Source organism: Myxocyprinus asiaticus, chromosome 18 (genome assembly GCF_019703515.2).
Source record: "Myxocyprinus asiaticus isolate MX2 ecotype Aquarium Trade chromosome 18, UBuf_Myxa_2, whole genome shotgun sequence".
NCBI classification, from domain to species: domain Eukaryota; kingdom Metazoa; phylum Chordata; class Actinopteri; order Cypriniformes; family Catostomidae; genus Myxocyprinus; species Myxocyprinus asiaticus.
This window is the reverse complement of record NC_059361.1, coordinates 28,227,159-28,250,834: the sequence shown is the minus strand read 5'-3', so window position 1 is coordinate 28,250,834 and position 23,676 is coordinate 28,227,159. Positions and strand designations below refer to the sequence as shown.

The 23,676-nt window shown below is 37.3% G+C and overlaps 1 protein-coding gene across 1 annotated transcript in view; it reads right to left on the bottom strand.

The window, feature by feature from the left end:
• Positions 1 to 1,730: 1,730 nt before the first annotated feature.
• The window catches only part of LOC127456395 (switch-associated protein 70-like), a 30,261-nt gene continuing 8,315 nt past the window's right edge, over positions 1,731 to 23,676 (bottom strand). Inside the window, exons 3-12 of the mRNA XM_051724863.1 lie at positions 22,527 to 22,700; positions 20,466 to 20,693; positions 16,460 to 16,606; positions 16,142 to 16,250; positions 15,080 to 15,261; positions 10,444 to 10,551; positions 8,871 to 9,037; positions 4,689 to 4,887; positions 3,724 to 3,820; positions 1,731 to 2,677 (exon numbers count right to left, since the gene is read on the bottom strand). Coding sequence (XP_051580823.1) covers positions 2,559 to 2,677; positions 3,724 to 3,820; positions 4,689 to 4,887; positions 8,871 to 9,037; positions 10,444 to 10,551; positions 15,080 to 15,261; positions 16,142 to 16,250; positions 16,460 to 16,606; positions 20,466 to 20,693; positions 22,527 to 22,700 — 1,530 coding nt within the window. The 3' untranslated portion in view covers positions 1,731 to 2,558. The remainder of the gene's footprint in view (positions 2,678 to 3,723; positions 3,821 to 4,688; positions 4,888 to 8,870; positions 9,038 to 10,443; positions 10,552 to 15,079; positions 15,262 to 16,141; positions 16,251 to 16,459; positions 16,607 to 20,465; positions 20,694 to 22,526; positions 22,701 to 23,676) is intronic.

The following is a 23,676-nucleotide window of genomic DNA, read 5'->3' as shown; positions in this document are numbered from 1 at the left end:
AGCTCTGTTCCAAGTAAATTATACAGCTGTAAAATAATCACAGTTCAAATCTCATTTTAATCTTTTCATGCTGTACATGAGGTGCATGTGAGCACATCCTGCTAAATAAAAAAAAAATAAAAAAATCAACTTCCTCCTGTTATCTGGATACATGGCTCCCCATTGAGAAATTAAACCAGCAATCCATCTATTCTTTGCCAAGTCAAAGCTAAATGTGTGTGTTGATTGTTTAGACTATGAGCAGTTTTTAATCACTGATACATGGAAATAGTTTATGGAAACTGTGAGTGTAATACAATTATATCCTTGGAGAAAGCGGAGGACTGAGAGGTGGCCAACCTTTTAATAGCCTTGTGTCACGCTTGATCAGGAACACATTTTTGCACACTAACACGCCAGTTCAAAGACCTTACTATTACCAAGTACAGTCTTCAGCACCTCCCATTGCCACTTTGACTTTCAAAAACACAAGCTAATAATGTGTTGTCCAGTTTGCACTTCTCATACAAGTTGCTTGAAAGGCATGTATTTAAATTAGATGAATTTGGTTAAATAGTTGATTCCATGAATTTGCTTTTCTGACATGCATAATGTCTAATTGTCCTATGTCATACTACCGGTTTGGACTCAGTACGTGATTGAATTTATGTTTAGAATGATTATATAAACCTTTTTAAGTTTAGGAATAAATGCTTGATAAAAAAAAAATTAAAAAAATGCAGACAAATATAAATAGTGCCAATATATGAATTTCCTTACAAAACAAATTACTCACACATACAGTACTGTGCAAAAGTCTTTTACAAATTACTCACACATAAAGTACTGTTCAATTAAGGTGTTTCACAAAAAAATGTGTCTAAAGATGGTTATTTATATCTTCAGCTTAGTGTCAGTAGGAAATATACATTTTAGACTCCCAAATATTCCTTTTGCAAATAGAATAGAAGAACAGGGAGCCCTGCAACAGATGGCATGGCCCCCACAGAACATTGAGTCAGTCTGAGATTACATGAAGAGACAGAACCAATTGAGACAAGCTAAATAGATAGAAGAAGCTTGGAACATCCTATCTGCCAACAACCAAGAAAAACTGTGGAGAATTGGTGCTGTTTTGAAGGCAAAGGTGGTCACACCAAATACTGATTTAGCTTTTTTTTTTATATGTCTACTGGACTTTGTATGACAGTAATTGATAAATGAAAACCATTTAAGGCATTATTTTTGAAGACATCCTAACTAAGCAACATTTTTCCCAAGTGCCTATTTGCACAGTACTGCATATATTAGGGTGATATTAAAATAAAGATGATCATAGTTAGACATTACAACATAAGTCAAGTTCTCAAATTTAAATAAAAATTATTATATATATATATGCCAGGCACTTGTAACTTTGGGTGTCTTGCACCATCTGAATTTACAAATTAATAATGGATTTAGAGATCAATTGAAACATTTCAGTTAATTCCCCTCTCTCTGTTCAACCCAATTAAAGCTTCCTTCAATATCCTATAATCTCTTCAAGCAGCAGTAATAGTTTCGAAACAGGCTCCAGATTCAGGAATCAATACTTGTGTTTTAGAGACCTCTAGTGGCGTCTAGATTAAAAAATAAATAAATAAATAATAATAATAAAAAAAATACCAATACCTTATATGTGCTAAACAAAATTACTCAATTATGTTTTCACTACAGGTAAACAATGAAAATAATAATTAAATTACAACTATGAAATAATGCCTTTTTATTGAATAATAAACAAGACAGTCTCAGGATTCTCTGGTCATTTGTATTAGGCATGCAATTTGGTACAGTACTGTTCATGACTGAATAATCCCAAAATCAAACAGATCAATTCTAGTAAAACACAATTTTTGGTTAAATTTGGTGTTAAATTAGTTAATACTGAAATTGTGTCTCACTGAATGAGATTGCCTTTACAGTATGGTAACAACTAAAAAAACATTTCTACTATGTCAATCAAATTAAAATAAGATAAAATACATTATCATATTGATGTAAATATCAGTACTGGCAATTCTTCATTAGTCCATTTTGCACACTGTAGTACTTTTAAAACTTAAAACTTTTTGAAACTGACACAACATGCTGAAGTGAATAACAGGAAATACAGTGGATTTGAAATATTTTTAAAAATAAGTTACTTGCTCATTAAGGTTCAGTTTATTAATTTAATTTTTTTACTTTTGACATCAGTAAAGTTTCAATCAAAACTCTTGATCTATCAGGGGGAAAAAACATATGCCATTACTTGTGGCATGCAACAAAATGAACACATTAAGAAACTGTAGAGTATTGTACAAAAATGTTTTTTATAAAATCACTTAATAGCAATGGCAAACTGACACTGGAATGTTACAGTATAGATTGGAATGGTAGGAAACTAAACTTTACTCTATGTAAAGTCATGCAGGCCATTCTACATTTTCCTTTTAGTGTGGCCAAAGACTAACCCCACAGAGGCAATGTATACACTATATCTACAGAAACATTATATTAACAGTACTGTGTCATTAAGAGAACACTTTAAGGCACTACTGGGTGGGAGCAGACCTGGTTTTCTTTTCCTGCCAGTCTTTCTCTCTCAGACTTAGTTCTGTCTCTGTGAATGATGCAGGTCCCCAATTTGTAATTTTCTGAGGGTACTTGGGGCCTGAGCAGCCAAAAAAAACAACAACAAAAAAACACAATGAGACAGAAACAGGTGCTTGGAAGATGCAATAAAAATAAAGGCCTGTTACCAACAAGTTTGATGTAACGATGCACACATTCTTTCGTTTAGCAGACAACTTTATCCAAAGCAACTTTAATGAGAACAATACAACCATAAGCAATTAATCCTAGTGAGAAAACAAAATATGCATATTTTTTTTTCTAATATTTACACTACCGTTCAAAAGTTTGGGGTCACTTGTCTGAAATGTTTCTCATGATTTTAAAAATCTTTTGATCTGAAGGCGTATGATTAAATGTTTGAAATTAGTTTTGTAGACAAAAATATAATTGTGCCAACATATTAATTTATTTAATTACAAAACTAAAATTCTATTTAAAAAAAAAAAAGTTTTTGAAATGGATGACTTGGACCAAATAATAAAGAAAATCAGCCAATAAGTGCCCAACATAGATGGGAACTCTTTCAATACTGTTTAAAAATCATCCCAGGGTGATACCTCAAGAAGTTGTTTGAGAAAATGTCAAGAGTACATTTCTGCAAAATCTAGGCAAAGTGTGACTAAAAATATAAAATATAAACACAGTTTTGATTTATTTTGGATTTTTTTAGTCACAATATAATTCCCATATTTCCATTTCTATTATTCCATAGTTTTGATGACTTTACTATTATTCTAAAATGTGAAAAAAATAAAAAATAAAGAATGACCAAGTGACCCTAAACTTTTGAACGGTAGTGTACATATTCATTATACAGTACAACATATAAAAAGATGATGATCCAGGACTTCATAATGAAAAACTGAAATGCTAATGTAGTGGTAAAATAGCCGATTAAAAGAATGATTAAATTTAAAAAAGCCCTGTAAAAAAAAAAATTAAAAAAAAATAAAATACACATACATACATACATACATACATACATATATACATACATATATACACACACACAAACACACAAATATAATAAAGAGAGAGAGAGAGAGAGAGAGAGAGAGAGAGAGAGAAGTGAAAGAAGGTCACCTGGTTGAATGAGCCTTATGAGTCCCTCATGCTGTGTCACCTTGTCCTTCCAGCTCTTTGTATTGTTGGCAGCATCTGCAAGTTTCTTCATCACCTCCTGTTTAGGCAAACACATGCAAAATTACCAGTTGAGGTAACAACATTGGCTGCATTGCATCATTCAGCCACTAGATGACAGATCAACACAGAAACATTTCATGAGCAAACACAAAGTTCCCTATAATAAACCTGTAAATAACAACAGTTGCTATAGAAAAAAGTGCATAGAATGCAATACAGAAGCAGTTTTTAAGTTATGATCCAGTATGCTCAGCAAATAATGAATTACTCACAAATGAAAGGCAATTAATTTAGCTAGTGCTAATGTTTACATGCATACCCAAACAAAATCCCCATGTTTAGATACTTCCCTACTATATAGTAAGCCAAAAGCAGTATGCACATTGAGTATGTTGTCTAAATCCTCCGTATTAAAAAAAACAATAAGTGGGAAATACCCAGATGACCGACTGCATCCGCTGAGATTCAAAAGTGCACATCTACTGGACACTTGACTATCCCAATTTGTCACGGGAGCCAAGAAGACATCAGATTCAAAAGAGTGAATTAAAAAAATGAATTAAAAAAAAGTTGGGCAGCTCTTTTTAACTATAAGTGCTAAAGATAGCAAGAAAGTTGTTCCTTGTAGGGCCAAATAATTTTCACGGTTGTTGTTCTTACATCATGTATTCGGGTCACAGGGCAATACCCAGGCTCCCGGATGAAGTGCGTCTGGCAATGTATTCATACTACTCACCTGCACACCTAAAGAACGTATTTCTTATAACGGTGGAGAAGTGGTCCAATGCAGTTCATACTCTTAACAGTATACAAATTCAGACGCAGCTGTGTTTTTTGACGTGATTTGACCCAGTACAGGGAGACTGTCAAACTACACACTCAATAGTAGGAATTCAGACTCTTACCTCATATTGCTCCAGCGCACCCTGCCTGTCAGACTCCAGCTGCTGCAGCTGTTGCATGGCAGCCTGCAAGGCGCTCTCCTTAGCAAGCCGTTCTCGTTCCAGTTCCTGTTTCTCTGCCTGCGTCTGAGAAATGGTCTGCTGTTGATACAGGTGTATCTGCTCCAGCTCTGCACGTTTAGATACCTCCTCTTCCAATAGCCTGCAGCACACAGAGATGCACATGCTGACATTTAAAAAGCCTTTTTCAAATTACCTACTTTTTTAGTTTTATTTATGTGCTTTATACATCTTTATAAAGACAGACAGTAAAAAAAAAAAAAGAGACAGGAAAGTGGTAGGAGAGAGTGGGAAATGGGATTGGGAGATGACACAGGCCGGTTCAAACCCGCATCCTCACGTGAGCACCACAGCTCCTATGTGCACTTTCACTAATGTTGCACCACAACATCAACTGTGCCAATATTGTGACATACTATATGTAGTTTGTTGATGAGATAGTAACTAAGTAAAGTAATTTGTAATGCAAGTACCTTTTAGAATATATAAAAAAATGGTCAGTAAATATGTGTGTAGTTTACTAGAAATGATTTATGTCCTGTGGTGACATACTACACTCCATCTAAAACTATTTTAAACAATATTATGCTTATTCTTTTATAATTATAATGCATGCAGTTTATGTCCTCATATTAAGTGAAAAACTACATGGAATATTCATACTTTTAAAATTTATTTGTCATCACACATAACAGGACTATTTAAAATTAACTAAAATGAACATGATTTGTAACCAGTCACAATGCCTAAAATATACATTTATACACTTATACATTCATATATAAAAGGTCATGGACATGTTATGCATCAATGACCCATGTACAGACAAGCATTTTATATTTTAAACAGATGTTGGCTTCAACTACAAGACCAAATAAATTAGGGAAATTCATCACTGGTCATCAGTAGTGCAGAATGTGTTAGTTTTGTGTGTATTTGGGTGAAGTGTTGAGCTAGTGATGGGTCAGCATAAACACAGGAAGTAAGTTGGGTTTTCTAGGGTGAGACATGGAACAGGAACTGCAGACTTGAAATATTTGTCTGACATCATTATGTGTTTGTGACATTACTCAAACTTTCCACCTCACAAGTAAAATGGACAGTCCTCTGTAGAATTTCCCTGGTTCCAGGTGTCATATGACCTTATTGTAAAAGGTTTAGTCATGCCTTAACTGTGTCCCTGTGGTTTAAAGAGGCAAAAAACTTGTTGCTTTGCCACCACTGAGCAGATCAGACCACTTGGTCTTGGTAAATGTTATTACCACATACACACCAATCATCCAGCATCTACCTGCCACAACTAGCATTGAGGAACTGAACAAACGAGGCAGATGATGCTCTGCATTTCAGAGGAGACAGAGAGAGACATGTTTTGTTCAGTAACAGGTTGAGGACATTGAGGAAAGCAGCAATTCACCTGACAGACTACAATAACGGTTGTGATGATGCAATTTGCAAAAAATAGTGTTGAGTAGTAGACGCCATACTGAATTTTACACAAATGAAAACGAGGCTGTGAGGGATAGCTTTACAGTATGTAGAATGGAATGCACTGTATAAAGGTCCTAGATCATATCTAAAGGCTAGGGTATATTTCTGTTCTCCGCAAGCTGTTCTGTCTCACTCACGGTCAAGCGCTCCACTTTTCAAAGTATACCCTTGTGGCAATTACATCTTCTTCTAGTGCTTCTTCTAGTGCTTCAAATGTGAGCATTGCCACCTTGTGGACCCACTAATTAGTGCAAATAATTCCTGACGTGTGTAAATTGTGCCTGTTCAAAGATGTATGATTAGAAAAATTGGGCTGCGTGCATTCAATGCTTTCTTCATTTCAATGACGAAATTTGTGTCACGCATCCTGTACGTGGATGGTCAGTGTTCGAGTCTGACGGAAGTATACTTTGGGCTTAATGCCCCAGCTGAAAAGACCAGCTTATGTTGTGTTTTGGGTGTTGGCCTCCCAAGCATGTAATGCTGCTGTGCTGGTGTCCCCACCAGGCTTTTAAACCAGCTTAACCAGCTTCATCAGAAAGACCATGCTGGTCAACCAGACTCACCAGCTATGTTTTGCTGGTAAAAAGCATGGCTATGCTGGTCCACCAGCTAGACCAGCACCAAATCAGCACTAACCAACACCAATTCTCATGCTGGTCTAAGCTGGTCTTTTCAGCAGGGGCTGCATTCCATTCAAATTGGAATGTCTGAAATTCCAACTTCCTACTAGAAAAGTGCAATAGAATGCCACTTGAAGTTGGACTTCCAACTTGGAAACTTGTGCGGAAATCTTCAACTCTGACTGTGTGAGATGCAGGTGCACGACATCACACAAACATGTCGGCACCCAGGGATATTTAGAAAGTAAGTGAGAAACATTCACTTTTATTAAATAATATCGATCAACGAGTCAAAGTTCCTATATTCAATTATATTAAAGCTTGTTTAACAAGCGTTTCTGTGACAGGTGTACAAAAAATTTTTTAAATTATACTCTCGTACACCTGTAGCATAAATGCTAGCGTTGCAACATTGCTTATCAATTGGGTTGCTATGAGACGTCTCTGGTGAAAATCGAACACCTGCTAAGCTAACGGGATCATTGCAGTTTTGCTTCCTTACACGTCATCTTCTGAGCATCTAGCAGTGGAATGCCTTTATGGTCGGAGATCAGAGCTATAAGTAGCAATATCCCTCATCTGACTTTTAATGGAATACAGCATAAGACATAGCAGCACACGTAAGTATTCTTTGGCCTTAATTTTCATAACTTGTTTTTGTGCACTGAATGTATTTTTTTAAGAGATATATTTAAAATGATTCATCAGCTAAAAGATCAACATCAATTTAAACAACAGTAAATTCCCATTAAATATTAATAGGCGATGGATTGTAAACAACCGAAGGGACTTGCTGAACAGAGTTAAAGCAAGTTCTTTTTCTATTTAGTTGAAACAAATCTCAAATTTAAAAATAAGAAAGAAAGCAAACTTCAACAATGTGATAGAGTTGACTGACTGAGGGCAATAATGGGGGACCTTGGGTAGGGCAAATGACCAGAACCTGTTCCACAGCAGATTTGTCTCAACCACTGGGCCACGACCCCAAAACCAAGCCCCCTTAGAACATTGTCATCTGTAAAATACTGCCTCCCTGCTAACTCTCCCCTTTCTGCCCCTCACTCCAACCTTCTTGCACCTCCAGTAGCTCTTTACCCATCCCTTCAGCCTGACCACAACCCCCCATCTAAACAATTTTATTTGTTGTGAAGGTCCTCCCCAGTAAGGACCCTATACTCAAGGTTTGCACATCACTCTTCCTCCCAGACTATCTATCTCAGTCAGGAGAAGGCTGGGAAAGCTATGCAAAAGGCAAGGCTTTGAGGACTTATGAAATCAGCCCCAGAGTGCTTAAGACACATAGCACCCATCCCTGCAGGGTTCTTCATCACCTTTTGACCCAAATTTGCCTCAATTCTGGATAGAAGGATTCCTGCATAGTTCCGGTGTCTATCACAATCAACATTCACGGAAGCAGCAGTCAAAAAATGTAACGCCATATTGTATTAGGTAAATCTGTCGCAAAATACCTATTTCAAGTTTTCAAAAGCAAAGACATCACTTTGAAGACGAAGGTGTGTCTAATCCAAGCCAACAATCGACTCTCATACTTTAGACATGTCATCAGGAGAGAAGGATCACTAGAATGTTTGATAAAGCGTCAACGAAAACGAGGGAAACCCACAATGCGAAGGATTGACACAATAGCCACAACAATGGAAACACAAGAACAATCAGGAAAATGACGCAGGACCGGGCAACATTTTGTTCTGTTACACATAGGGTCACAGAGTCACAGATGACATGATGGCAATTAACAGCAAGTATCTCCTGAACCCATCATTCAAAGAACAATGGAGGTGACTAGCGTTACTTCTAGATGTTACTCCCACAAGTACCACCGACAACACGCATGTTTTCTCCTTCATAAACCTAGTTGCGTTACAGGTAATGCAAGTGTGAGTAGTTGTTTTGCTCCACTTTATTCAAATATGTACCGGAATGTCTCACTGGAATGTGGCTTGTGTTTATTTTGTGTTACTTGTGCATTTGTTTCTATGTTTAAGTGTACCTGGCCTGTAGCTTTCTGATTGCTTCCTCGTCCTGCCTGGCCTGTCTTTCCTCCTCCAGTGCCTCCTCTAAGCGGTGGTACATATTCTCCAGCTCACGCACACGCTGCAGGTACTGCTCTAACTCACTGGACTTTTGAGCCACCTGTTCTTCCATTTGCTGCCGCACCTAGAACACACACACACACACACACACACACACATAAAATTGCTAAATTAAAAAAAGACAACATTTAAAGGAATAGTTCACCCAAAACTGAAAATACTAATTTACCCACTCTCATGTTTTTCCAAACCATTTCAGTTTTCTTTTTTCCAAGGAACACACGAGGAAATGTTTTGAAGAATGCTCTTACTGTTTATATGCGCATGCGTGAATGAGATTTGAGAGCTACGGTGAAGGGGGAGGTTTAAAAATAAACAATGACTTTATGTTCCCTTCTGGATGTTCCTCACACAAAACTATCATATGGCTTCAGAAGACTCATGCTTTTCTGTGCTTTCTGGAGCTTGACTGCCTCTTTTCACTATGTGGAAAAGCACAGCCTGACCATTAAATATCTCCTTGTTTTGACCCTCAGAAGAAAGAAAACTATACAGGTATGGGAGCCTGGGTAGCTCAGCAAGTAAAGACGCTGACTACCACACCTGGAATCGCAAGTTTGAAACCAGGGCATGCTGAGTGATGCCAGTCAGGCTTCCTAAGCAACCAATTGGCCCGGTTGCTAGGGTGGGTAGAGTCACGTTGGGTTAACCTCCTTGTGGTCGCTATAATGTGGTTCTTGATCTCGGTGGGGCACGCGGTGAGTTGTGCGTGGATGCCGCGAAGAATAGCGCGAGCCTCCACACGCGCTAGGTCTCCGCAGTAATGCGCTCAACAAGCCACATGATATGATGCACGAACTGACGGTCTCAGACGTGGAGGCAACTGAGATTTGTCCTCAGCCACCCGGATTGAGGCGAGTCACTACGCCACCACGAGGACTTAAGAGCGCACTGGGAATTGGGCATGCCAAATTGGGGAGAAAAAAAAAACTATACAGGTCTGGAGCAACATGAAAGTGAGTAAATGACAGAATGTTCATTTTTTGGTGAATCCCTTTACGAATGGTTACACACGTTCGAGGTAAGAACTGTGGTAGGACACTAGTATTCAAACCAAACTATTCAAGCACTTTTTAAAATTAAAAACAAAGTACACAGTCGACTCATGGCAGCCCTCTTCAAAGTTCTGCATGTATTTCTAAGAGTGTGTGTGTGTGTGTGTGAGGCAGTGAGACTGATGTGTGTGTGACTCTGGCTGTGTGCATATTTTTGTATCTGTACAAGCTTCCACGTTTCCAGTTTTAACAGTAGAAAGCAGAACTTGAAGCGTACTTCCTGTAATATAACAAAAATGGACCTGTAGGGTTGAAGTAATACAGCACCTTATTGGTCAGAACACCTCTTTTGGGGCAGGACATCAAAAACCACAGAAAACAAGTGGTAAATGCACAATTAGAAGTCATGTAACAGTATGCTAACCAAAAAGCCACAACCGGCAGCCCTACATGGGCTTGCAGTGCAAACAAGTACCATTTTCTCTTTCTCCATTTCCACCCTGTAGAGATCTTGCAGCTCGTTGTGGGTCTGCAGACGTCTGTGTTCCTCTTCTGCTGCATTGGCTGCTGCATCCTCCAGTTTCTGTACAACACAAGGACTAATCACATGATATGTTCATTTAAATGCATGTTGTTTAACTCTATAGATAAAATAAGAGAACTTGAGTTGTTTTTACTGCTTTAAACAAGCTACGGAAATCTATCGTGTGCCTTCAGACGATTTGATGATCCTTTTGGTTCCTTTTTTAAAGTGAGGCACTATCAATTGCCGTTGTATTGAATAGATAAACGGAGATATCCATTAAAATATATTTTGTGTTTGGAATGACATGACAGTGAGTAAAGAATTTTAACTTCTTTAACTTTCTTATTTGCAAAGAAAAATGGTAGTGACTAAATGGCATGTCATATTGAACCAGATTTTAAGAATGATTAAAGTAGTAGTGATAGAATAGTATATCAGCCAGGCCAATGTAAAATTTTCAGCAAAGCACAACAACTGTGTGCACCTACTTGGATAAACAGAAGTGTGTATTCAGCCTAGTGTCAGTTCCAAAGCCGACCAATGTCCTTGTCAATGGATTATGTAAATTTTCAGTTTTCAATTATTCAATATTGATTTAGTGTTTCTTTAATTTCAGAAATTTTATGTACATCTAATTTTCTATAATTAAATTGTCTTATATATCAGGTCAACCTCCTCTCTAGATATCAGTATCAGCCATTGGAAAACCCAGTATCGGTTAACCAAAAGAAGATAAACCAGATTTCATCATTGGATAATAATACCCCTAAACAGACTGCAAGTTGTCAATGTTAGGCAGTACCATCTAAATTAGGGCCAGTGAAAGTCTATCAAACCCATGTGCAAAAGAGACTTCAAGCACGCCAACAAACGTCAGCACAGTTGGGCCTCTTAGCAAACCCAACACAACTAAACCACAGAGCCACTAAAACTGAAACATCCACCACTATCGTAACACTTTTACAATGTGGCAAAGAAAAAACATCACACCTTCATTATGTAGTTTTCCCAGTACGACAGGATTAAATTGCCCAAACAGCCCGAAGCTGTAAAAGAAACAGTACTGCATTTTGATTTTTATAGCTGTTACAGCGCAAGTTCAATACAAATGAACCATATACTTTGTTAACACAGCTGACCACATTCTCGCCCCTCAATCACTTCTATTTTGCTGTTGTCAGATGATCACCACAGTAAATAGCGTGGCCAGCATTGCAGGTCAGTGTGAGATCCCAGGTGGTCGAGCTGAGTGACAGGGCAGGTATTGTTTCAGTATAAACTCCTCGGGTTTGGAACAACCCTCTCTAGCTCTCTCCTCAGGCATACATTGTCCTACTCTGTATTGGAGGACAGCGGGAAAGGCACTGTCCCATCAATAGTGAACTGTTCTCCATACAGACAACAGCTCACGTACAGTTGGATCGCACAATGGAAATTTCGTCACTGTATAAAATGTTTTCTCCCAGTTAACACTGTATCATACTGGTATTCTATCAGTTTAATGGAATATTGTGTTGTTGTGTGCGTGTGAGATGTACTGTGTATCAGTTGCCGGGGTTTAGACCTGGCAAAAAGCATATTTTTAAATGCATTTGGACTTGTGGTTTATTGCATTTATTATGTTGTTGAACCTTTTGTAACCCTCATAAACACCATAAAAAAATACAAATTAATTTTCACATAAGAATTTCTGACTGATTTTAGAATTACACTCCTGCCACTTGTTTAATTTGGTTTGTTTTATTGTATATTTCTACAATTTGCTTTTACTGGGGCCAAACTGACAACAAACAGAAGCAATATTATTATACTAGTTAATATTTACCTTTCTAAAGAAGTGCATGCCTACTTTCTGGTAAAGCAGAGGCAAAGCTTTGATAATATCAGGCTACTTTGTTTAGGCCAGAAAAACATGATTGCTAAATGTCTATAAATGTATATAAATTAATGGGAAGTCCACTGACTTCATAATACACAACATTGGTGTGCATTTACTCAAGTAAAAGCTTGTCTTGTTTGGTTAGACATTGTGCAAAAGTTGTAACAGGGTCATGCTTATCTTACCGATTTAAATCCACTTACTGTTCACAAAACTCATTGGGGATAAGTGTGGCTAAACCCTGATTTAACAATATTAAAACATTCAACCAGAAAAGATAAGCAGGATAACCAGAAATTAGAAGAAAGAAGGTTAAGGGGTTAAATGTGAAACCACCATTCCTATAAACACCTAACCCCACTAAACCTCACACACACTTACCTCTCTGCCCATCCCACATCCCTCTATTGGGTGTGAAACCATACACACAAGCTAATCTGGTTTTCACTATCAGTACTGGCCATTTATGATGAAGCAACTTGTGTTGAAAGGTTTCTGTAGAGGTCATGAATAGGGAGGGTGGTACTTGAAATCAAAGCGAAGTCAAATAAAAATTCAATAATAGCAGAGAAAGAGATGACAAAGAACCACCATGGGTTCCTGGGGCAACATTGTTTCATGAATGGTAAGTGTGGCAACAGGCACAGTTCTTTTTCACATGTTAAGCTGCAGAGCTGGGATATGGTTGTAAGGTTATCACTTCTGTAATTTTAAACACAAAATAATGACTAAATACTAGTTTTTCAAGAACCTCTGCTATAGCAGTAACCCCATATTGTGTTTAAAATGCAACTAATGTTGTGAAACATCAGTATGACCTTATGACATCAACTCTTATACTGATTTTTCACAACATTGGTTGTATTTTGACACTACTAGTCAAAAGTTTGGACACTTTGTTGAAAATTTATTTCTCATCATCTAAAAGCCCTTTTGGTCTAAAGGTTCATGATTAAATGCTTGAAATTAGTTTAGACAAAATATAAAATACATTTTATATATATAAAAATAATAATAACTTTTGGTAATTACATAATGTCCACATTTCCATTTGTGTTGTTTCATAATTTTTATAACTTTACTATTAGGGTACAATGGGGCTAAATGCCCCCCGGGGTAAAAGGCACATTTTATTTTCTCCCAAAACACTAAACAGCAACAAAATCCACCACAGTACTTTCCTTAACACCTGTTTGTCACCATACACTGCAAAATATTCCTGATCCATGAGATCATTGTGTGCAAGGTCTAAAAATTGATTGAGGCAATTTGATCTATTATTTATCCATTTTTAAAATGTTGCAAATTTATGTAGCTAATGAGAATTTATCACATTAATTTTTATATACTTATACTGATAAAATACTTATAATTTTCTTTTTTTTTTTTTTTTTTTTTTATTATTATTATTAAATCAAAAGTTTTTTAACTGTCCAATAACTGAAAGGAGAGCATTTAGGGTAAAAAGTCCCCCTATTGCAGGGACTAAAGGCCCTCAAAGCACATTGTTTTTCTTAAGTTGGGCAAATAGATTTGTTATGAAAAATTTACAAAGTGGTCTCACATTGACTGATCCAATCACAATGGAGATTAATTGGTTTATAAAATACTTGAGATGTTAAAAAATGCCAAATGTGAATGAAATTAACAGAAAATGGTTAACCCTTTTCTTTTTTCTTTTTTAATTTTATCCCCTTTTCTCCCAATATGGAATGCCCAATTCCTACTGCTTAGTAGGTCCTCGTGGTGGCGCGGTTACTCACCTCAATCCGGGTGGCGGAAGACAAGTCTCAGTTGCCTCCACTTCTGAGACAGTCAATCTGCGCATCTTATCACGTTGCTCACTGTGCATGACACCGCAGAGGCTCACAGCATGTGGAGGCTCATGCTACTCTCCGCGATCCACGCACAACTTACCACACACACCATTGAGAGCAAGAACACCTAATCGCGACCAAAAGGAGGTTGCCCCATGTGACTCTATGCTCCCTAGCAACCGGGCCAATTTGGTTGCGTAGCAGACCTGGCTGGAGTCACTCAGCACACCCTGGATTCGAACTCGTGACTCCAGGGGTGGAGTGTCAATACTCGCTGAGCTACCCAGGGCACCCCCCCCCCACCCCTCCCCACCCCGGCTAACTCTTTCCTAAAGTCGTTTTTTAAAAAAGCATTCTCTTAATCTGTTACTCAAAAAACTTTGTTACTCACCGTCTCAAATGTATTTGCCTAAGTTTAAATATTTTGCCCTATATTGTAGCAATATTTACACAATATCACTACAACCTCTCTTGGGACCTTTTTCCCCAAGTGTGGGGTAAAAGGCTCCCTCGCCACCATAAATTTGAATCAAAACACCCTTCCATTATTATTATTATTATTTATTTTGACACAAATTATGTTGCGCCATCAATATTTAATAAAAAAAATAATAATTTTAAATATTGATACACTTTGTGACCAGAAAAAAAAAAGCACATTTTCCTTAAGGTGTGCCTTTAGCCCTGTTGTACCCTGTTCTTAAATTAAAATGTATTAATAAATGATGAGTAGATTTGTCCAAACTTTGACTGGCAATGAATATAAATGAGGCAGAGAGAGATGTGAAGGAACGTGAGGTTTTAAGAAAGTAAAAGGGCAGATGTTTATCGGAGTTGATAGAAAAGCAGTGAGAGTGGTCAGGTAATATTGTGGTTGAACATTACAGACCTTCCTCAAGGCCTCCAGCTCTCTCTGTTTGTTCTCATTGGCTGTCTGCAGTTCTCTCATCCTAAGCTCAAGTTCTTCCTGCTCGGCCTGTTGTTTCTGTCGCAACTCTCGTCGTTTCTGTTGTGCCTCGTGGTGTGGAGCCGGACGCCCGACCTTCAACAGTGTGATACATGTCTGAATAGCTGAGAGGGCATGAAGGACAGAAATTATACATTTCCTGCCAATGGTGAACAGCAGTATAGGAGAACGGGACCATATATAGGGGAGATTGGGACTAGCTGTCACAAAGGAGTTACACAGTATCTCAATATCTATAAAGTTTTGTCAGAACTCCAATTACACATGTGTAATGTAATGTTCCTCTAGCAGTGGTTTTGTATGCTGGTATCAAACACCAAGTTTAAAACCCTCTTAAATTATAAAAAAGGTAAAACTAAAATAAAAAAATAAATAATTATTTTTACATTAAGATCTTGGGTAAACAAGTGAACACAATAAAACCACACTGAGATACATTAAGGCAAGGGTTAACTTACTAATAACTGAAAGGTTGAACTGTGTTCTTAGGACAAGGGTGTTTTGCAAAAGGTCGGGCAGGTTATCAAATTTGTTATCTTTTTATGTAATTTATACAACTGATTCATTACGATATCTATTGGCCAAAACAATGGTTTGATATTTTTGTATTTTACCCTTCACTTTTTGCTGACACTGTTTTTTTTTTATTTTTTTTATTTTTTTTATTTGGGTGAAAAGCCCATGATGATTTAATAGCAGGCTACCGTTATGACAGCTTAATCTATATAATAACAAAAGGCCATGGACAAAAGGACAACATGTATTCAGTGAACTGTATCTTTTTTCCTGGGCTGTAACGATGGACATGACTTAAGGTATGTGCCAGTAAATAAACTGACTTAATAAAGCTATAAAAAAACCTATTTTAAGAAACATTCACTGGAGTAAAAGCTGTTACAACTAGTCCCTGGTCTCCCCTTTTTGTTTTGTTTTTTGCTGTAAAAGCCACATCAGAGTGAATCATCTGAATGAGTCATATCCCACCTTGAATCCACTCTTGTTTTTTCTTCTTATCTGAGGCACTAATTTCATAACTTTTGTCAGAACACTTGACGTAGAAAAGGCACTTTTTTCCTTCCTTATCCGGTAATGACTGCAGAGGAATGCATGACGTCAGCAACATAAGAGGAAAAGCATACACGATGAAGCATGAAAATGTGAACGATTGATGTCACTATTAGAATCGCAAACACATTTAGTGTCACTGGCAGTAAATATATCACCTACAATGAGCAGTATTTGCAATGTTGTAATAATGTTAAAAATAACTCTTGAGAGGAAAATCATTCATCGAGCTCTTGCCTCAACACAACAGTTTTCATCTAATAGTATGTCCCCTTTCTTCTCTGTAAGATCTTCACTGACGTAGTATGAAATTGAGCTTGGCTTCAATAGGAACCATCGTTCTGTCCAGTTCTTCCTTTTGTGCCCCTTTTTCATCATGTAACCCTAAAATGGGTCAAAGAAACAGATCACAATCAAATTAATTTTTACATTTGTTAAGGGGTAAATATAAAATTGTCTTGGTGGTGTAACTGCCCACAGATTGTTACAAAAACAGTCTCATTAAATAAAAAAAATAAAAATAAAAACAAAACAAAAAAAACAATCATTGTACATTTCTAGAGGAAAAGCAAAAAAACAATTATTCAAAGATTCATGATATTAATAAAAAACATATTTAAAAAAAAGAATTACAGAAGGTGTATGGAAAATATTTTATCTTTTTCACTTTTACAAATGGTTATACACTTTTGTTGATAACAAAGAGAACTTGGCACTCTTTTTTTTTTTTTTTTAAAGGTTTCTAATTTTCATTATTTCGGACATCCTTATTTGTCATTTACCCAGACATACTGAAGACAGCACCACTGATGGAGCCAACAAATGGAAACAACTGTGAATCCTTTTCCTCATATTATCCATGAGTCAAATTATCTAGTGTCAAAAATGTCTGGATCCTCCATGCTGACTCAACCTTCTGAGGTGGAAATCACATTAAGAATAATTTACCTGTTTGTAGTTATTAACAGGTGCATTTCACACCATGTAAGCATTTCATCCTGTTTGAGTACCAGTTTCCAACAATTTAATTAATCTGTATCTGGTTCCTGTCAGTGCACAGTTGGCCTTGGCACCAATCTCACTCTCTCTCTCTCTCTCTCATTCATAGTCAAAGCAGAAAACAACACTGATGCCAGTGTGCTTTATTCATACATCCCTCAGATCCCAAAAACACAGATACATCAAATATCAAATATCACTGCTGATATCATTGCTGACGCAACTAGATACAGTCAGAAGTTATTCTACAATGACTATTACATTTTATGGTTGCCACACATATTGAATTAGCTCTGTAAAGACATTAACATTCCAGGTGCGACCTACTTTTGTGATGAGGAAATAAAATTAATAGTTTAACAGGTTTTGCAACAACTGACAAAGTAAAACACTAATGATAGCAAACTGCATTTTTACCATTCTTTCAAAGAGGACTGTTTTAAAAATGTACAAAATAGTGGGGTTTATTCGGGGCTGCAGCTCTTCCGATAACATTAGGTGTTTCATCAATATTATGTGGTCAGTGGTGAATGAACAGACTCTAGTCGCTGCCATCTCACTTGATGCCGAAAAGGCGTTTGATATGGTAGAACTGGATTATCTTTTAAAGATTTTGGAAATGTATGGGTTTCGGAATACTTTTATTGGATCGATTAAGTTACTTTATAGACACCCGTTAGCGGCGGTACAAACAAATGGATTAATTTCAGATTATTTCACACTGGATAAGGGCACCCGGAAGGGTTGCCCTCTTTCCCCGGAACCATTAGCAGCTGCGATAAGAAAGGAGGATGATTTTCCAGGGGTTGTGGCGGGAGGTGTGGCACATAAGCTTTTGCTTTACGTAGATTATATTTTATTATTCGTCTCCGACCCTTCTAGATCTATGCCTTGCCTCCACAGAATTATTAATTTATTTTCTAAGTTCTCAGGATACAGAGTCAACTTGTCTAAATCCGAAGCTTTGGCTCTGACAGCGTACTGCATCGTAATGGCTTTTCAGCCGGGTGTCTTCCCGTGGCCCAAACAGGGCATTAAGTATTTGGGCATTTTATTCCCAGCAAATTTGTCTGATTTAGTCAAGAGTTAATTTGGACCCCTTAATAAAAATGTTTGAGCGATGTTGGCAGGTGGGCTTCATTACATTTATCTAAGATTGGAAAGGTTCATGTTATTAAAATTTATTTTATTCCAAAATTTAACTACCTGCTACAATCTCTCCCTGTAGATGTCCCCCTCTCTTATTTCAAGCAATTTGATAGCATAGCGAAGTCCTTCATTTGGAATGGTAAACATCCCAAATTACATTTCAATAAGTTACATAGGACGACTGACAAAGGCGGGCTAAGCCTACCCAAGATTTTGTTTTATTATTATGCATTCGGTCTCAGACATTTGGCTCATTGGTCGCTTCCACCTGAAAGAGCCCCTCCCTGGTTTTGTATTGAACAGGAAGTTCTTGCCCCTATTTCGCCATTGCAAAGCCTTTCTATCAAACTAACCGGAGAAGTTAAGTTACACCCCGTTATCTCGCATTTGCACTCGGTATGGACAAAAGTGTCCAGAGTGTTTAATTCTAACATTTATTTAAATGTTGCATCATATGGCAGAACCCAAAATTATGTATTAATAAGTCCCCTTTCTGCTGGTCAGAGTGGATTGTGAGGGAGGTTAATACACTCGGTGACCTATATGAGAGTGGAGTGTTGAGATCTTTTGAAAATTTGGTTCAACATTTTGGGATTCCCAGATCTCAGTTCTATAGGTATTTACAGCTGCACCACCTGCTCTGTACTATTTTTGGGAGTCGCATACACCACCCTATAGCAGAAGATACTCTGGGAATGGTGATTACTGCTTACTGAAAAGGTCATAAAGCAACAGTGTATTACTCCCTGCTAATTCAGAGTCTGGGGGATGGAGCTTTAACTTCTATCAAGAGATTATGGGAGAAAGATTTCAACTTGGTACTGGAGGAGGGAGTGTGGGATAGGATTCTAAAAACATCAAGTCTGCATCTAGAGATGCAAGGGTGCGCCTTATGCAATTCAAGATTTTACATAGATTTTATTGGACCCCCTCTAGATTTTATAGGCTTGGTCTTAAAAGACACACCCACCTGCTGGCAATGCCAACCAGAGGATGGAGACACAGCCCATGTTTTTTGGTGGTTTGTTGAGATCCAGGAATTCTGGTTGAAGGTTCAGAGTTTTGTGCGTGACATGTTGGGCACTCGGGTTTCGTTTTGCCCCAGACTCTGTATTTTGGGCGATGGGGCGGTCATCGATGTGGGGAATAGACACATCGAGAGTTTGGTTCTGACCAGTGTGATGATAGCCAGGCAGATTATTTTGAGGGGTTTGAGGTCAGCTGGAGTGCCCCCATTTCGGGAGTGTTGCACAGATATGGGGAGGGCTGCAGCCTTTGAGGAGGTGTCATTTGGAAGATGGGGTAACTTGGATTTGTTTGTTGGGAAATGGGGCAACTATTTGGAGTTTTTGGAGGGCTCTCGGGGTGGGGCGGTGGAGAGAGTAGTATAATTTTAAACGTGTATCATTATTTTATATATATATTTGTTTTGTTTTGTGTGTGTGTGTGTGTGTGTGTGTGTGTGTGTGTGTGTGTGTGTGTGTGTGTGTGTGTGTGTGTGTGTGTGTGTGTGTGTGTGTGTGTGTGTGTGTGTGTATACTCATGTGTGACCACAGGGATGTTTGTTGGGGGTTGGGGATTGGGAGGGGTGGTTGTGGGGTTTAAATGTTGATTCTATGTTTATGTTTTTGCCTTTATTTATTGTAAGAATCAATAAAAAAAAAAATTACAAAAAAGTACAAAATATAGTATAATCTACAATTAGTCTGTCATTATTGCAAAATAAACTCTGACAGGGTGATCAGGATCTTGTATCATCCTTAAGAGGTTTATTTTGCGATTATTAACTGACAGACTGTATATTATCCCATATATTACAAGGCTACTTAGCAAATAAACAAATACATCAAATGTCCATGAATTTAAATGATTTTATAATGTGATAAGAAAGAGACTTTGGTGTGATGCGAGAGACATGAAATTAGCACATCTACTGTATGTAGGAAACTGACTGCCTAGGACAACCATCAGTTATACAGTTTAGTGGACATTATACAAAAATATCTGAATACCGAATGTTGCAGTTGACCAATCAGAATCAAGTATTCCAGAGAGCCATTTAATAAATATTATTCTGAAGCAATGCTTCTCTCACCTGTTTGAGTACATCCAGAATAAGTTCCTGAAACACTTCATTGATGCCCATGGAAAGGGTCTGGCGATCCATGCCCTTACTAAAATGGCCCATGCCCACCAGTTCAATCAGCTCCCACACACTCAAGCATTGCTGTTTGCTACTCAGCTGAATCTTGTATTCTTCAAACTTTTCTTCAATCCAGATGCTGCCCATGGCTTCTGTTAGCTTCCGAAGGAAGTACTCTATCTAAGGGAGAGATCATGAACACATAATGCTATAGTTAAAGGAATAGTTCACCCAAAATTTAAAATTCTCACATCATTTACTCACCCTCATGACAGATGTGTATGACTTTAAAAATCTTCATTTGTGTTCAGCAGAAGAAAGAAAATCATACACATCTGGGATGGCATGAAGGAGAGTAAATGATGAGAAAATTTTCATTTTTGTGTAAACTATTCCTTTAAATAGGAACAAAGAAACCCCAGATTTTATTGCAAAGGCACGTTTGTGGTTTGATTGCAATTATTGTTCTGTAACCACATAGCCAGTCAGTTTAAGCAGCCATGGATTTAACAAAACTGATTGGCTTGTAGTGATGCTTTTATACAAAAATATATGACATTTTTTATTTTTTCAGTGATGTTGGTATTGCATTTGACTCTGCAGGCTTAGATTCGATGATATTAGCAAGTTGGACAACTTGGCCACTAGCCAAGTTCTGTTTGGTACTGTAACAGATAAAGGACAGGCAAGGAGGCAGCGGGAACCAGCTGAACAGTAAACATAATGTTTAAATGATAAAACACAACATAAAACATAAACAGACACACACAAACGCATGCATGCACGCAACGCGGCCACATGCATCTCTCTCGCTCTTTGTGGTTTGTTGAGATCCAGGAATTCTGGTTGAAGGTTCAGAGTTTTGTGCGTGACATGTTGGGCACTAGGGTTTCGTTTTGCCCCAGACTATGTATTTTGGGCGATGGGGCGGTCATCGATGCCAGTATAAATGTTCAAATTCCACACTTCACTAAATGTTACAATATTATTGTTTAGAATAGTATAGAAAAAAATTAACAGACTTTAAACTCCTTTGATTAACAATACAGTTCCTATTTCTAATCTCTCATGACTAAATCTAAACTCTAAAAAGATAATTTTTGTTCTCTGGTACTTCTGTTTTATACCCCAAGTTCTCCCATTCTTGTTATGTTTGTGAGCAACATTTAAAAAAGGAAGTTATTTGCATGTCTGGTGCTGTTATAATTCATTAGAATTTAGTTTTGAGCTGTTCAAAAGAGAAGGAACTATGTCAGTATCATTATACTTTTTGTAGTGACATCAATACACTGTTCCAGTGGTAACTCACATTTTGTGAATGTACCTGTGACGAGGAGGAGGGCGGGGCCGGCCCGTGAGGACACACGGCCGGCCCTGAATTGGGCTAATCAGCCGGGAGGGGGATAAAGACTGCCAAGACGCAGGAAAGCTGTGATTGAAAATCAGGGTTATTCCACCAAATATTGATTTCTGAACTCTTCCGAAGTTAAAACATTAGTATTGTGTTGTTTAAAAATTAATATGAACTTGTTTCCTTTGCATTATTCGAGGTCTAAAAACACCATCTTTTTTGTTATTTTGACCAGTTGACATTTTCTGCAAATAAATGCTCTAAATTACAATATTTTTATTTGTAATTTGGGAGAAATGTCAGTAATTTATAGAATAAAACAAAAATGTTAATTTTACTCAAACACATACTTATAAATAGTAAATCCAGAGAAACTGAATTTTGCAGTGGTCTCAATTTTTTTCCAGAGCTGTAGGTAATAGATAATATTCGATAACTGACATGCTTAAGCATGTCTGTGATGAATCTAGAGAGATCAAGCACACATAAATATCTCACATTTACAATTATTGTATAGAAAACAGGGGTCATATATACTGGAATCTTTTTATTCTGCACCCTTACCATGTGAATCATATGCATCACTTTAACATTTTACTAACAAACTGTCATGTTGCCTGATTAATTAATTAATTAAACTGTAGTTCTGTTGTCCTTCTCACCTCCTCTGTGACCATGACCAAGGGATATCTTTCCTCAGACAGGAAGTTGAAAATGCACCAGATCTTAAAAGCATCATCATTTGAGATAAGTAGGTAATTTCTGTTGAGGTTTTTTCTGGCACACAGAGTCCAGCACATCCTGTTAAAGTCCATTCGGTCAAAGTTGTCCTGGACCTGCAGGAGAAATGTCCTCATTAGATCTTATGGAACTGAGGAATGTAAATATAATGGGGGAGATGCCAAACAACAATAAAATAAAATATTAGACAATTTCAGCTTTGATTAGACTACTCAAAATGAACAGAATGTCCTGAATGTCGTTTACAAGTGCAGAGAAGGGTGAAAACTATTCAAAGCACACACAGTACAGCAAATAAGACATGTTTTCCCCTCAGTACTTCACTAGAGTTCCCATGGATACCTTTGGAGCATTCTGAACACAGTTTGGCATCCACTGCCCATCTGACTAGTGCTGAACATTCTGTTGGGGAACTGCAGAAAATTCTGGCATAGCTGCAAGGCAAAACTAATATAAAAATCCTTAACTAAATCAAACAAACCTGGTTAAACACGCAATAAGTTATGAAGCACATAATTTTTGTTGGACAGAATGAGCCTACAGTAAACCCAGGAAGCCACTATAAAAGATTTGGAAAACCCCACGAAAACACTCCATGTAACTCCATTTTTACATTTCAGCTTTTGGCTATTAAATCAAAGCAATTCACAGTGCTTTCAATGCACATTTTAATCAGGATGTGTTCCCTGGGAAACAAACACATGACCTTGACTTCTTATGAGTCATCTGGCACTTCTTACAGTAATTATTTAATCTGAAACCTAATACATTAATAAAACCTCTAAACATTACAAAGACTGTCTAAAAAGATCTATTCTGATTACAATACCATACGATTATCATTGCTACAGAATCAAGATCCACAGATTTGTGCAGAATTAAAATGTCTATCATTTAGAAAGTGCTAAACATCCCCCATCACATGCATTTTCATTTTTTTTCAAATGAAATAAATTCGGTCCCAATTTATAGGGTGTATCTTTAACTACTAAGTACTAAAATTTAAATACATACAATACATGTATTTATTGTGTAACTAAATGTTGTTCTACAAAAATCTCACAAGATTCA